This window comes from Neolamprologus multifasciatus, chromosome 6 (assembly GCF_963576455.1).
Source record: "Neolamprologus multifasciatus chromosome 6, fNeoMul1.2, whole genome shotgun sequence".
In the NCBI taxonomy this organism is placed as follows: Eukaryota; Metazoa; Chordata; class Actinopteri; order Cichliformes; family Cichlidae; genus Neolamprologus; species Neolamprologus multifasciatus.
In genome coordinates, this window is record NC_140444.1 from 22,330,643 (window position 1) to 22,347,293 (window position 16,651).

At 37.0% G+C, this 16,651-nt stretch overlaps 2 protein-coding genes across 2 annotated transcripts; both read right to left on the reverse strand.

Moving 5' to 3' along the window:
• Nucleotides 1-64: 64 nt before the first annotated feature.
• Nucleotides 65-6,132, reverse strand: LOC146516980 (solute carrier family 22 member 7-like). The gene is made up of 10 exons (XM_085162975.1): nt 5,710-6,132; nt 5,515-5,618; nt 4,017-4,171; nt 3,671-3,839; nt 3,444-3,567; nt 3,243-3,352; nt 2,003-2,217; nt 1,246-1,354; nt 951-1,157; nt 65-839 (listed from the first exon to the last, which is right to left on the reverse strand). The coding sequence occupies exons 1-10, from the start codon at nt 6,088-6,090 to the stop codon at nt 833-835; spliced, it is 1,581 nt and encodes a 526-aa protein (XP_085019101.1). The 5' UTR covers nt 6,091-6,132; the 3' UTR covers nt 65-832.
• Nucleotides 6,133-9,600: 3,468 nt separating this feature from the next.
• On the reverse strand, nt 9,601-16,296 carry LOC146516981 (solute carrier family 22 member 7-like). Its single transcript, XM_085162976.1, has 8 exons — nt 14,894-16,296; nt 14,548-14,651; nt 12,613-12,767; nt 12,287-12,455; nt 11,842-12,195; nt 11,146-11,360; nt 10,861-10,969; nt 9,601-10,774 (listed from the first exon to the last, which is right to left on the reverse strand). The coding sequence occupies exons 1-8, from the start codon at nt 15,272-15,274 to the stop codon at nt 10,564-10,566; spliced, it is 1,698 nt and encodes a 565-aa protein (XP_085019102.1). The 5' UTR covers nt 15,275-16,296; the 3' UTR covers nt 9,601-10,563.
• Between the last annotated feature and the right edge of the window lie 355 nt (nt 16,297-16,651).

Consider the following 16,651-nt stretch of genomic DNA (forward strand, 5'->3'; position numbering starts at 1 on the left):
AAAGACACACTTTTGTCCATATATTGAGGAATGAGGAAATTTTAAATCTTGTGTGTTTTTATTATTTAGTGCTGTAGGACTGATGTGTTTGTCTTATATGAAGATCTTTAAGGTTAAAGGGCAGTTTGTCAGAGGAATAGAAATGTGGTTATTCCTATTGTATTTTAAACCACAGGATTCATGGCAGCTATCATGTATCAGTTTGCCTCTGTTTACAGCAAGTTACCACACTCGCTCTTGCACTTATAGGTAGAATTAAATTTATAATAACTGTGGATCTCCTCATTTATCGAGCATAAAATCAACACCTCAAACACAAATATGTCATACAGTATTTGAAATTGGGTTTCAAGATTTATTTAGATTTATTTTTACTAAAGAACACAGACATATGACTCACAAGACAATCAGATTTAGAGCAAAAAAATAAAATAATAACTGAAACTAACAAACCGTGCTTCTTCATTAGCTCAAGTTTCCTAACATACTCAATCTAATGAAAGGACTGAAATATTTGTTTTTTTTAATAAATTTATAGCTACACAGCGGTATGTACTTAGATCACACATGTGAAAGGCACTGCATTTGTACCCTCCGCAACAACAAAGAAGAATTCTACTACAGCTAAATTTGGATATTTCCCCCATGAGGAGGTAAAATGACTTCATATTCAACATGGATTGAACATGTGTAAAAGACACTGTTTTTACATATGTTTAAACTGTTTGCTCCCATCAAGTTGCTGTGGTGATTTAGTGTAGTCCTATGGGAATTTTCATTGCACTGACAAAAACGCACAGACAGGAGATTTCTCATCAGAGGCGGAGACTGATCATCTTCTGAAATACAAAAGACATTTTCATTTTAAAATGTACATAATTTTTAAATACATTTTACAATGTTTATAATATCTCATGTTTGGATGATTTTTCTACATTAAAGCCCAGTACCTTGTCTGTTCCACGTCCTCAATAGTCTCCGGTAAACACGCATTGTACGTCTCAGGGAGCAAAGAAGCTGACAGTCCGGCGCCTAAAGCCACCAGGGAAAAAACAACACATGGCAGATTCACCCACACGTCTTCAAGGAGCATGATCAAGGGGGATACAGCCACACCTACACGGGCCATAAAGGAACAGTATCCCAATCCATTTTGCCTGAATTACAAAAAGAAGAAAAAATAATACAAATGTTGTGCTCTGATTATCAGGCAGCAAAATAAAAGACAATGTGCATTTTACTGACCTCATTACTGTGGGATAAAGCTCCGTTGTGTACAGAAAAACTATTGTAAAAGAGCCCTCTGAAAACATCTTGCCCAAAGCTCCCACAGCTGTCCGAACATTCCCCCTATCTGAAAAGAAAACACTATAATTCACCTTGTGTTCTAGTTTTCTAGTTCTTCTAGTTCTTTTCACTGAATTTATTAGAAAATTAAATACTAGAAACGCATAAGGACATTTAATTTGCAGTTGTTTAAAGCTGCAGCTGATACTGATGCAGTGAACTGAAAGCAGACCTATTAGGATTTTCCTTACTTTTGATGGGAGATACTCAAATTTAACAGCTCATACAGATAATGGGGTCATCACATATTTAACTAATTATAATAAGCTAAAAGCTCAACCATCAGACTAAACACTCAACATCTTAGATGTTTTGTTTCTAATTTATTATGTCAGAGATGGGGGGTAATTACTAATTCAACAATCTACTGTTTAAAGAAAACTGTTTCACTGGAAGAACTACATTGAAGAGGAGCTATCATGGTTTACTTCAGACACTGGATGAACTGGGCTGCGCCAAGACTAGTACAAGGAATTTTTATGAACTAGCAGCTTAAATCATGCAAAACTACTCCAGAACAAGAGTGAATTATGTGTAGTCTTTGTCAGTCTGGTCAAATAATCATGGCTTGGTGCATGTGACAAATAATATAATACTAGAAAGTAAACTAATAAACTAAAATGAATACATCTACACATTTGAATGGATCATATACCTGCATGGATAAACACACTGCTGAATATAAGCAGCCCAGTCAAAATGAGCATCCCGGCTTGATTCCACCTTCGACCTATTTTGTCTACGGTGAAGAAGACGAATCCTTTGGCTGGAATCTCTATGACACCATAGACGAACTGTGTGAGATAAATGTTCACACCAAATCCGCTGATATTCAAGCTGATTCCGTAATAAGCGAAGGCTACTCCAAACCTGCGAGCAAGACCAGACTTTTGTTATTTTAAAGTTAAACAGTTGCCCCAAAGAACAGTAGTTTCTCATTAGCTACCTGGTATCTGACATGGATAATAGTAAAACCATTGTTATCGAAACAGTGTTAGAGTTCAGCAAACATGACGTTGAACAACCTGTTCTTGGCAGTTTATTCTAGTCTAGTCTAGTTAAAAAATTGTTTAGACATGAGATTTGGGCCAATGTTTTCAACGCAATTTTGCCGTTGACCTTTTGAAGGTTGCCTGGATGTCCTTGTTAGACTTTCCAGCAAAAGGTGGAGTAGGTAAGGAGGGGTGGGGGGTGGGGGCACAGTGCTTCTGCCACTGAGCTAACCAACTAGGCTGAGGTTTAATAACTTCAAGAGCTGAATTGTTCAAAAACGAAGACTCCAGAAATAATTTAGATGTAGTGTTGTCGTTGGAATAGATGTTCTCTTTTTTTTTTTTTTTTCTTTTGGAATAGATGTTCTCAATGTAGCTGTCCATCAAATGTCATGAAAAACAGCTAAATTTCCTTAATACAAAATTATGGTGGTGATATTTTTTACTTTTTCTAAATGCACCTCAGAGAAGAAGAAAACAACATCAACATCTGGCCTTCTACAGTTCCGTTTTTGCCATCATAACGGCCAGTGGTTTTAACCTGGGGGATAATGCCACCATTTCAACCAAGTTTACCGGTTGTAGCTAAGAGACACTGGTAAATATGCAAGGCCCACTTGCATTGTTAAGTGGGCCTAACTGGGCATAGTTTTAATTTTTGGACTGAATAAACATACTGGTGCATCCCTATCATGGATATAGACAGCTGTCTCCAAATTTTAAAGGTGGATCTTCTCAGGTTGAAGATCAAATATGCATTTCTCGGTTATTAATAATTATTCAATGAACCTCCCAATCACGGACATGGACACCTTTGTCCACAGTTTTAACCACCAAATATGTACTAATGAGCAAATAGTTTATATACTTATGTATAATGTTTTAAATGTTCAAGATAAATACCACACAATGCCACTAAGTAGAGCACGCCTTCTCATTTTGGGGGTCTTCACGAGGTCCAAATAGGAATACTTTCTGTTTTCATCTTCTACAAGTATTACCGTAGACAGAACCTGTACAGTAAAAAGGAAACTTTATTCAGAGAAAGGTGCTGTGAAGTGTACAGTTCTGTCTTGAAGTTAGCTGATAATGAAAATGTTGTACCTCAGGTTTTAAGTCAGCCATGATGTCCTCTCTGCCGTTAACTGTTGCACATTTACTCAGGTAAAAATGAGCGTCATCCGTTTTTCCATTACTCATCAGCCACCTGGCAGACTCAGGGAGCCACCTATGAGAAAGAAGGGTTGAGAAGGTCTTTTAAATACTTTTAGAAAGACAGGAACTGGTTTTCCCTGCATGAAAACTGAATAATGATATTAATTTGTCTTTACCACCAACAGAGCATAGCTGCAAACAGTGGGGAGATTACAGCAGCAGTCAGGAATCTCCAATCATTGATCAAATAGGCCACTCCAGGTAGAATAACACAACCAACACTCCAGTCCAAGCTCATTAAAACAGCCACTGTAGTCCGATGCCTGATATCCACCCATTCAAGACCTATGTGGAGGAATTTTATGTATTTTTTTAATTAAGAATGACACTGATTGAGATTACTGATAAAAATAAGGATTTTGAGCAAACCACACCTGTATGGGCATCATCTCAAAAAAATTAAATGGTGTCAGTGTGATGTTTCATTTATTTTTTGTTCGATGTGAATGACAGGCAACTCACAGAGGACGAAGGAGTTTATACTAATTCCCGAGAGTCCGAGTCCAGTACAAAATCTCATTGTAGCAAACATTAGGAAATTATAGGACAAAGCGGTCGCTATCCCAAAAACGGAACTTGCCATGTAAGACAACAGAAGTGTTTTTTTCCGGCCAAACCTGTAAAACAAATTATAAAAAAATGACAGTCAAATAATCTACGGAACACTTAATTAAATGAAAAAAAGCCTAGATTACAACTGTTAAGGACACTTTATTTTCTCTTAATTTTTGAAGTTGAATGTTTTTTTGTTTAGCTCACTAAAATAAAAATAAATGTTGGACTTAAAAAATGGAAAAACTAAAGAAAATTCCTGTGCACTTGGAAAAATAACTAAAATAAAATAAAGGAGGGAAGTAAGGAAATAATATTTGTTTCAGTATTTGTTAATTTGGCAAAACCTTTATTACATACCAATGAGGTATTGATGGACATTTTTTATTAAGACTCTGGATGTCTATAAGACTGTGAGTCAACTGCTTTCAAAAAATTGTGTAATTTTAATTGTACTACCTGCAATGGCTATCCTAAATCTTGTCTTTGGCTTATACCAACCATATAGTAATAATTAAAAAGACCAAAACTAAACATTTTCCAACAAGACAAACTAAACTGAAACAAAAAAAATCCTCTGTAGAAACTAACTGAAAATATATTTAATTAAAAACTAAATGTCAAAATGAAATAAAATTAAAGTTAATGAGAAAATTAAAAAAACGTTAAAATAATTCTGGTCCCATTGTCACAGATGTTTAAAAAAAGGCAGACCTAGCCATGCGGTCTGACTTTTCAAACATTTGTGAATGAACGGGGCATTCAGAAGACCTCTTTGATTTTCAAGTGTGATGTAATGGGATGCCACTGTTGCAACAAGTCAGCCGTGAAGTGACCACACACCGCATAAGGTTCCAGAGCACCAAGTGCTGAGGGCCATAGCACATGAAAAAAAGGGACACTATTGATAGAAGAACTGAAGAGCTCCAAACTTTCTCCAGCATCAACCTGGAGCTGGAACTTTACGGCTTTGCTTTTTGGGCAGTTCCTGTATGGGTAATGTTTGGTTGGGCTTAATGCCTTGTCAGTATAGTGTACTTTTACATACGGTAATTGAAATATTTCTTATAAAGAAAAAAGTGAAATCCCTCTGACCTGAAGTATTTCAAAGAAGGTTGTTTTAAATATAAACAGTACTCTAGATAAAGGACCTTAGTTATGTTCTCCACTGTTCTGTCTTTGAGGCCTCTATGGAAGCATCCAAACTCACCTAATAGAGGGGCTTACTCCACCCTACTTGCAAAGTACCTGTGAATGATTACTTTTGGCAATACAACTTTGTTCTTTTCTATCTAGGACTCATTGTAATATTTGGCAATGCACAATACAGACTTGTCACTATAGTTGAACAAGAAAATGTTAAGCATAGTTGATTGTGCTCATTTTAAAGGTGATGACATGGACTCACCTGTCACTAAGGAAGCCAAATATTCCTGATCCTAACATAACCCCCACAAAGAATATGGTGGCGGTGGCTCTGTTCATTTTTCTCTTGTCACAAACCAGATCCCACTATAAAGGGAACAGAGACAAAAGGAAAACATAGGCTAATTCACAACTGGTATTAATTTCCTGCTTGTTAAATGGGAATATTGATCCTCACCTCTGTAGCCAGAGTTGATCTGAAGATGGTGGTGTCATATATCCAACCATTCTGGCATGGCACTGTGGGTATGTGGGTTAAGTTGGAAGAGTTTGACAGCAGTTGGTACTGAGGCTCTTCAAACATCTGACAGGAGCTCAAACTCCCATCCTGCTCAAAAGGAATACTAACATTGAGCCTCTCTTCCAAAGACAAATTCCTGAAAACACCTCCATTATTCTGAGACCTGATGTCACAGTGGTGAGAGGGAATAAATGTAATAAAATTATTCAGCAGGAAGTTAAATGGTAAAGTCAGCCGTGGAATTATTAACAAGAGGAATGTTCTTAGTTGGAATCTTCCAAAGCCATTGATCTCTGCCAGCACATTGTCAAACCTCATCTTGGAAAACAAAAGAGACAAAAACTAGAGAATAACCTGAAGCAAATACCTTCAGGAGCACAAAATATATTTTCATAGTGAGCCACAAGCCGCTTTTATTCCATTAAGTGATCTTGGTTAACGGTCAGCTGATGTTCAATGTGTTCAATGATTTGTTGTTAGGGAGTATGAAAAAAATAAATTGAACTCAGTGAACCGTAGAAGTAAATAAATAATTTTCCAAGAAAGCTGTAACTTTAGTGATAAAGTACCAAGGTCCAAAGTTTAAAGAAATGTGTATTGGCTGAGTTTAATACAAGAAATTTCCAGTGGGGAAAATGTCATTCTATTTTTTCCCTTTTGGTCAATACCTGTAACATCTTTATGTCTGTTGATCCAGCTTTTAAGAACATTTCTATTTTTTAACCAGAATTTAAAGTTAAGAAGTGAATTTGTTTGGGTCAAGGAGAAAAAATTATGTGAGTGGAGCACATTCTTTGCACAATAGCTCTACAATTAGAAACATGCTGCCTCAGAGTGACCCTGAAAAACTAGTTCATACATTTGTTACTTCTAGATGGGACTACTGTAATTTGTTATTATCAGGATGTCTTGATAAACACTTCAGTTGATCCAAACTGAAGGAAGAGTACTGACAGGGGCTAGAAAGAGAAAGCATATTTTTGCTATATTGACTTGAGTCATTGGCTCCCTGTTAAATCCAGAATTGAATTTAAAATCCCCCTCCTCACATACAAGGTCTTGAAGAATCTTGCCCCATCACATCTTAATGATCTCATGGTACTGTTTCACCTCATTAGACTGCAGGCTTGCTTGTGGTTCCTACAGTATTTAAAAGTAGAGTGGGAGGCAGAGCCTTCAGTTTTCAGGCCCCTCTTCTATGGAACCAGCTTCCAGTTTGGATTCGGGAGACAGACACTATCTCTACTTTTAAAATTAGGCTTAAAACTTTCCTTTTTGCTAAAACATATAGTTGGTGCTGGATCAGATGACCCTGGATCCTCCCTTGGTTATGGTGGAATAGGTCTAGGCTTCTTCTTCACTCACCTTTTTTACTGTGTTATATGCCACTCTGCATTTAATCATGAATTATTATTAATCTCTGCCTTCCTCCCACAGCATGCCTTATTTCCTATCTTAATTGACTCGAGTTTTTCCTTCCTACAGTTACCAAATCGCTTGCTCATCAACAGGGGGTCATATGATTATTGGGGGTTTTCTCTCTTTTCTTTGTATTATTGTAGGGTTTTTACCTTACAGTATAAGGTGCCTTGAGGCAACTGTTGTTGTGATTTGGCGCGATATAAATAAAACTATATTGAATTGAATTAACAGACAATGAAACAAAATGAAGCCAACATCCAAGGAAAAGCCTTGAAATGTCCTTCAAGAAGCCTGGAGAACTATTCCTGGAGATTATTGAAAAATATTACAAGAGAGGATGCCTAAGAGACCTCTTAATTTAATGTGAACAGAGATATATGAAACAAAAGCTCATTAATGTTTCAGTCATTTATTGAGACAGTTTAATTACCAACCATAGCAAGGCTAATATTTGTGACTACTATATAATTTTATATCCACAAATCATATTTTTCCTAAATGATATAAAGCCAAACTAGAATTTTCATTTAAAAAAACCCTCAAATCTGCATTATTTAATGCCGTGTATTTTTTTTTAATTTATTTTTTATTAGCTCATATTTTTACAAATTGACAGATACCAGGGCTTGTATATAGCTTTGGGTTTTAAGCTGAATACATACATTCCCTAACCCTTCTAAAATTAGGTCTAAAATTACATTGTGGCTCAAGAGTTGGGAGTTCGCCTTGTAATCGGAAGGTTGCCGGTTTGAGCCCTGGCTTGGACAGTCTCGTCGTTGTGTCCTTGGGCAAGACACTTCACCCGTTGCCTACTGGTGGTGGTCAGAGGGCCCGGTGGCGCCAGTGTCCGGCAGCCTCGCCTCTGTCAGTGCACCCCAGGGTGGCTGTGGCTACAATGTAGCTTGCCATTACCAGTGTGTGAATGTTTGTGTGGATGGGTGGATGACAGGTTGTGTAAAGCGCTTTGGGGTCCTTAGGGACTAGAAAAAGTGCTATACAAATACATTTTACCATTTTACATATATGCTTTTGACAAAACTTGATACAGAGCTGACATTTTGTTTGTTTCCAGCTGCTTGTAGGCCTCTTTCTTCTAGACTGATGAATTATTCAGCAACTCAATCAGTGAAAGTTGCGAAAATGACACTTGCACACATATACAGACATGAAGTCATGTTATTAATTATAATGAGAATGACTGGTTACAATCTAAGGCCAACTGACAATGAATAGTTTGTGATAATGCAAATTACTTGTGACATACAGATCATTCTCAGGCATGTAGGCATTTGTAGCAGTGCACCTATCATGACCTAATATGCTTAAGTGCAGACTTTACCCACCTGGAGAGTCTTCTTCAGTTATGTAAATGACCTGACAAAAAGCTGTATTACGTAGAAACTATAATTCTAACAAGTCTGGTGTAACATATAGCATACAAGTAGAACAGAGTTAAGGTTGCTTTGAAATGTGCTTTATTCTTCTTAGAAATAAACAATGGAAATGTATGCCATTTTTACAAGGTTATTGCATGTATCTAAAAAGTGTGCAAAAAAAATGATGTAACAGCACTGATATAATAAATGAAACTAGACTAGACATGAATTAAAATTACAATGAAATGATGCTGTGTACTAACACATAATTTTATTTCTATTCTTTGTTAGTTTGTTCACATCAACTTATATACTGTTTGTGTATTGAGCTGGATATTGAGATAGCTACTCGACTTCCAAAACCAACACGTTCTCACTCCGAAACCGTAACATTTTACGCTAGGTGACAAATCGTCAACATATTACGTTTTCGGTTACCCACCACGTTCCTAAATGACGACCTCGGAAAAAAATGAGGAAATATGAGAACCGTATGGACTCAATCTACACATGTTCGCTCTTTTTCTTCAAATCGCTTAGAAACACGCTATTTAACATCATTAAAGTCCTGGTTAAGGTCAGGAAAAAGGTTATGGTTAGGGCTAGGGATAAGGTTAGGTTTAGGGCTGGAATACAGGGCTGGAATGTCTATTACCGCGGGAGCGTCATTGCACTGGATTTCGCCCATAACCCGCCGCGTACCATAAGAACGCCGAAGGTCTCCTTTCGCGTTCCTCAGGAACGCCGCGAGACGTGACAAAACGTCGGCATGTTACACCTCGGGAGTGAGAACGGGCTGCCAAAACACACATGACCTGAAAAATGGCCTAAAATTAGAATATATTTAGACAACCAATAAAGCTAAACAGAAGCAAAAACATAATAATAATAATAATAATAATAATAATAATAATAATAATAATAATAATAATAATAGAAAACTAAAAATAATAGTTCTTAATTTAATCAAAGGTGCTTGAAAGGATCATGTAACGATAAACATGCTGCAAAACATGAACATCCCAGTCACCAGGAACAACCCGCCTCGAGTCCATCTTCAACCTATTTTGTCAGTAAGATGGTCAAAAACTGCTGCTCCAACCATGACCCCAATGAAGACAATGGTAGCTGTGTTTTTCTGTTGGTGTTTGTCTTATCACAAACCAGATCCCACCATGAAGGGAGGATGGCCGAAAGAAGAACTTTAGCTGATATAGGACTGGTATTAATTTCCTGCTTTTTAAATGGAAATATTGAATCTCACCTCTGTAGCCAGAGTAGATTTGAAGGTGGTGGAAACCAATAACTTGTGTGCACCTAACAGGCCAAACATTTACTTTATACTGAGGATGGTAGGATGGAAATTTCCTAATTTTTTTAAAAAAAAAAAAGCATGCATGGAAAGTGGAAGTAAATAAAGCATGGAAGTAAATAAACTTAATAAAGTAAAGTAAGAATCACCATCGATTCACTATCAATACCAGCCTATCTTTTCATTTGCTAATGAAATGTGTTGTATACAGTGAAACATGACAAGACTAGAAAGTGTTTTGCTACGAGCTCTCTCATTACAAAAATGAAAAAAGCAAAAACGAAAAAAAAAGTGAATAATAGTGGTGTTAACATTATGTTTATTGACACTCGTTGAGCATTTCAACAATGGTGATCTTTGAAGTTGTAACATGGTAACTTTACTATTTAAAATCAGTTAAGATCCAGACATTATAAGTCTTATTATTGATGACTGTGTTTTTCTTATTGAATCTCCTTCCTTGGTGACTGTCTCCTGCCATATAAATAAGACTTCAGTTAGTCATTTGACCTTACGTGCAGACATCAGGACATAGAATGTAATGTGTATTTTGGACTTTGATAAACAGTAAACTAGTTTACTGGATTATTGTTTCGTGGGGAGTTTCTGTGAATGGTTAATCTTTTAGCTTTAGTTTGGATACTGAATTACATGCTGTGATGCTTTAACACTCTCTTCTCTTTACCTTGGTTTCTCAATATCTTCGATGAACTCTGGCAGTCGGGTGTTTAATGTTTCGGGCAGAAGTGAAGCAACTAAACCAGTTCCAACTGCCACTGCACAGTAAGTGGCTGCAGGGAGGAGATGCCACAGATCTTCCAATAGTACAATGAGTGGAGAAATGGACACGCCCAGTCGTGCCAGAAATGAGGTATAGCCTAAGCCATTTTGTCTAAAAAGATCAAACCACTGAGGTTAATGTAAACCTTTCATGTGAATAATCAAAGCAAGGCAGAAGAACGTTTTTTGTGGACTAACCGAACGACCGTAGGGTAAAGCTCAGTTGTGTAAAGATACATGATAGTGAACGAGGCCTCTGACATAGATTTTCCAAGAACTGCCACAACAGTACGAACAGTCCATTTATCTAAGGAGAACAGGATAGAGAACATTTTCAGGTGAGAGAACACATCCACCAAAGACCAGTCTTTTAATTTCTAAAGATTGATCCTGCTTACCACCAGAAATGAACGCATACATTCATATCAACTCTCGGTGGCAGAAATAAATCACTAAATGTACAAGAAATGTACGAGAAATGACCTTTTGGAACAAAGATGTTGATGAAGAGACAGAGACCAGTTAATAGCATGGAACCCATCTGGCCATGCTTTCTCCCAACTTTCTCCAGGAAGTAATAGACGCCAATCTTCATGGGCATTTCAATGGATGCGAATATGAACTGTGTTAGGTATGGGTTCAGTCCAAATCCTGTGATATTCAGAGTTATTCCATAGTATGTAAATGCAACGCCAAACCTAGAAAAGGGGGAGAACAAACACTTAAACTTAGGCCGATAAATAAAGGGGTAAATACAAATTTCCTCAAAGAAACCCCAAACATGATTGCAACTCTCATTTAAATATCATATCACATGACAGGAGTTTTTACACTGTATGCTAGAACAAAATCAAAAGCTGTGTAAATTTCCCAGTGTCAAAAATGATAGCTATACAAATAACAATTGCTTTATATCCGTGAGATAGCTCAAAGGCTTTAACATCTTTGTCCCAAATACAATTTGGCCCATTTGTCTATTTAATAATCCAGCCATAACAGTCACTTAAGATAGCAAAAATACACACACAAACACACACACACAGAAAAGTCAGTTAACTCTTTTTAAAGTGCTTTTGGTAGAAAATGCACACATATGATGAATATCTGGAAGAAATCAATTTGCCTTTTCCCAAAAAGCTGAACAATCTCCTAACTCCAAACCATTATACCGAAACTTACCATAGCATTCCTGAGTATATAGCAAGTTTTCTAATATTTGGGGTTCTGAAAAGATCTACAAAAGTGTACTTCTTAGCGCCATGTTCAGTTTCTGCACATTCCAGTAATGTCTGTGAGAAAGCCAGGGAAACATAATGTGAATGTTCATTTACAAAGCCCCCTTTTTGTCTTATTTTACAGTAAGACTGTCGGCTAATAAAAAAACCAAAAAAAAACATTTTGAGATGTACCGCTGGTGTGATGGTGGCCATGCACTTGGATCTGTTGTTCATCTTGGCACATTTCATTATGTAATGATGAGCAGCATCTGTCTTTCCTTGAGCTACAAGCCATCTAGCAGACTCTGGAAGCCACCTAAATCAACAAACATGGTGAGTTTAGCATCTGATCAAAATCCAATGAGATTAAGGATACTTTGCAAAGTCAGCAAATAAAATGTAAATACCTCCAAGCAATGATAGACAGAATCAGGGGGGAGGTAACTGCTAGAATCAGCTTCCTCCACTCGTTTACAAAATATGCAGTGCCAACCAGGATCCAATTCCCAATTGTCCAATCCAGGCTTATGATCACACCAGAGAAAGTCCTGTGTTCAATGCTAAACCATTCAACATCTGCAGAAACATTAGCACAGGTATTAAAAAAAAAGAAAAAATAATAAAAAGAAATTGTGCAAATTCTTGAAAGAGAAACAGAATATGCCTGTAAACATGAACCAGGCTATAATGTCTCAGTCATAGGTTAGCACAGTTTTAACAATATCCTGCTTACTCAAAACAATGGCCATGATGCTTATTCCTGCGAGTGACATGCCCGTAAAAAATCTCAAGATGACAAACATTACATACGAGGTGGAGAATGCACTCAGCACTGCAAATATCAAGGATGACAGATAAGACACGAGCAGAAGAGGACGTCGCCCAAACCTGGTCATGAACAGAAAAAGCATGAAGTAATGACTGTGCTCACAGCTGTGGGGTAAACCTCTCACATGTCTATATTTTAGTGCTGTCAGTGTTAATCTCGTTAAAATGATGTTAGCGCCATAACTGCATTAACGCGGCAAATCTCCTTTAGTGAGTTAGCGCGGATCGCCCCGTGCGTGGGGCAGCACGGGGCGAGCCCCGTTAACGCTGACAGCACTAATATATTTATAATTTGCAAGATGGTTTTATTTTGCAACACTTCAACATCTCTCTTATTGATCTTATTGTTATTTTATTTTCAGTTATATACATATATATATATATGTCTGTATCCAAGTTGGCATTGGTAATGGTACTGGTAGAGACTGAAACAAGTCAGACCTGGAAAATAAAAATAAAATAATACATTTCTGGTCATTTTGTTGGATTTACTAGTACATTAAAAAAAAACTGGAATATTATGGAATATAATTTCATTTAAAGCAGTAAAATTTTTGAATTAAATCAACCATGTTCTATATCCATTACAGGTGATGTGAAATATTTCAAGTCTTCCTCTTTTCTTTCTTTATTTTTTTTTATGTGTGATATTATCAGTGTTGGGAAGGTTACTTTTAAAATGTATTCCACTACAGATTACAGAATACATGCCCCAAAATGTATTTTGTAATGTATTCCATTACGTTATTCAATGAGAGTAACTTATTCTGAATACTTTGGATGACTTAATATATTATCATGCTTTTTACAACTACACGAATGTACTATTGCTGTGTGATTTATTGCTTTTACTGAAGGTTATTCGTCATAGCAATGCCAACTAGATTTTTAAATCTTAATATAAAATGAGTAACAGGGTTGATATTAGGTAAGGCTGCACTTTTTTCAGTGATCTCATATAGAAAACTATTCGGCGCGTATATAAAACAGGTCCACAGTGTTGGGGAGTAATGGAATACATGTACCGCAGTTACATATTTAAAATACAAAATAGGAGTAACTGTATTCCGTTACAGTTACCGTTTAAAACGGTGGTATTCAGAATACAGTTACTTTGTTGAAATAAAGGGATTACACGGCGGTATTTTCCTGTTTCATATGTTAGGCTATGCTCTCTCTATTTTTGGTAATTCCACGCCGGTGGAAACCCAAACAAAACACGCATTAAGAGGCTCAAATGCCTGTGTCTCAATCTCGCGTCTCATAATGACGTGAAGAAATATTTTTTAAAATGATTTAATATGAAGGCAATAGGCAGAGTGTTACAGGCATCGGCCTAAAGAATGTAGCCTCATGGGCAGTGTAGTCCGTGCTGCAGGGAGAATGGACTGCCATACCCGTTATGTGTCTGTGAGCGTGAGGAGGGAGAAAAAGGAAAAGTACGAGCTGTCATCGAGCAGAAACAGGAGCTGGAAGCATGTAAATATAATAATAACCTCTGCAGCCAAGAAGAGTGCCTGACGAGCCCAGTTGTAAGTATGCTATTAAGACTCGACTGTACACTGTGTTCGTGTTTTCCTCTGAAACAACAAGTTCCGCTGGAGTCTTTCAACGCCTCTCTCTGTCTCTCGCTAGCAAAGTTGACCCAGACAACAAAGTAAAGCTAGTTTTCGGCTACGAGCCCAACACGGAACCCGATGTATTAGCCAGAGGTCCCTTTACGGTTTTACGCCTCTACGGTGCCTTAATCATCAAAATTATCACAAAAAATGATTTAAAATATTTCACAATGTAGAGTGTATATGAGAAGAACTAGTATTTTTGACCATTTAACCCTTACCTGTCACTGAGAAACCCAAAAACTGGGGCTCCAACCATAATACCAATAAAGAAAATGGTTGCAGTTGCCTTGTTCATACCTTTTCTGCTGCACACGAGATCCCACTGCAAATAATCGTTAAAATATTACAATATGTGATTTTACAGTTGCATCTTCTGGAAAGTAAACAATAATTAAATGAATGATGCCTGGGAAATTACATTTAGCTAGTTGGATTATTTTCTGTAGATAATAAAATGGATAGAAAATTATATCCTTAATGTTAGCAAAAGAAAATTTGTTCTTTGAAAAAAATCCAAATGACTGTGTAAAATGTCTCTGTTCAACATAACTAATTCTCACTTACCTCTGTTGCCAAAGTAGACTTGAAGGTGCTTTTGTCATATACCCATCCATTTTGACACTGAACAGTAAATGAGCCTTTGCTGCTGTTTGAGCCTAACAGATATTCATAATGGGGCTCTGAAAACATCTGACAGGAGCTTGGAGTCCCATCCCACTCTGCTGGAATACCAACGGCTAATTTCTGATCTAAAGTTAAATTTCCAAAGACAGCTCCAGTATCCAAAGCATCGATGTTGCAGTGATGCGAAGGAACAGCTGCCATGAAAATGTTCAGCAGAAAGTGACATGGCAAAGTAATTCGAGACAGGATCTGAATCAGGACTAGAGCAATTTGGAATTTTCCAAATCCATTAATTTCTGCAAGAATGCTGTCAAATTTCATTTTGCTGTGCTTCCTGTATCTCCGGGAGGACAAATGCTCTAAAAGTCAAGTGCAGTAGAGTATCACTCACTATAAAGGACACATTCACCAGCACAATGTTAATAATTGAAATGAATACCAAAAGCATGTATTAATAATGTAACTTAACTGTACCCAGTACGATACAGTTACTCAATCAAACACTGGCTTTGCTTTGATTAGTTATAAGGCTGATATGTTTATTCAAATAATAGTCAGGATTTATAATTGAAAATTTCTAAAATTGATCTCAGTTCTCCAGAAAGCACTCTTATCCCACAATGCAGCTGCAGTGCAATATGCAAAGGAATCAGATGGTTTTGTAATGTTTTATTTTACAACTGTAGTAAGTTCTAAGACATCAGCTCTGGCAGGGCATAAATTTAATAACAAAGACATCACACCCACAGGCAACTTAATATTTTAGCACCGTATCATGTACACAGCCCAGAGTAATACAGTCACACAGGATTTCTTCATGTAGCAACTGCACCAAGATAAAAACAGCCACAAAGATGAGATCAACTATAGGAAGATTAAACCGATCTGCTACAATCTGCACAATAAAAACTTGAATGAGAACATAACAAATAAAAGCATTTCTGAAAATTTGGCAGCCAAAAGCAAGAACTCCCTTTACACCAGAACCAACATAATTACAACATTTTTCAATACAACACCTGAAGACCATTGCCACACACCTGCTGCTGATCAGGTTTGTTGGGGGAGCTATTTAAGGAAGACACGGCATGGGAGTCAGGGGAACACATGGGGATTGTTTGTGTGAATATTTACTGCACTGTAAATAAATGCACTGTTCACCACACGGAGTCCAGCATTTAGGTCCTCCTTTCCCCACATCCCCACGGTCTGCCAGCGCTAACAGTGACACCAAGTGACACATAAGACTTCAGTGTTTGTGTTTTAATGGAGACAAGAAACAAAGAGTATGCTGAGTAGCACAAAAATGAACCATTAGTGAGTGTGACACACTAGGAAAACTTTTTTTTTTTTATAAATTTTCCTCTACATACCATATTTTAAAAGAGGGTTCAACAAAATTATTGTATTAACTGCTTAGAAATTACTGACAGTTTTATAATTTTATAACAGCTCATTTTAAGAGATTCAGAAGTAATTATACAACTGACTGACAAACAACTGACTGTTCTACATTAAACCACCAGAATTAAAGATCAGGCTCTGATTCCAGGTGAAGTGCTGAATCTGCATGAAATACCTTTATACTGGAATTCTCAGTATGAGGTCCAAAGAGACGTTTCAAATGAAAGCTTTTCTTTAGCTGCTGGCTAAAGAAAAACAAAATAAACCTATTAAAGTGACAGCAAAAACTTTAGG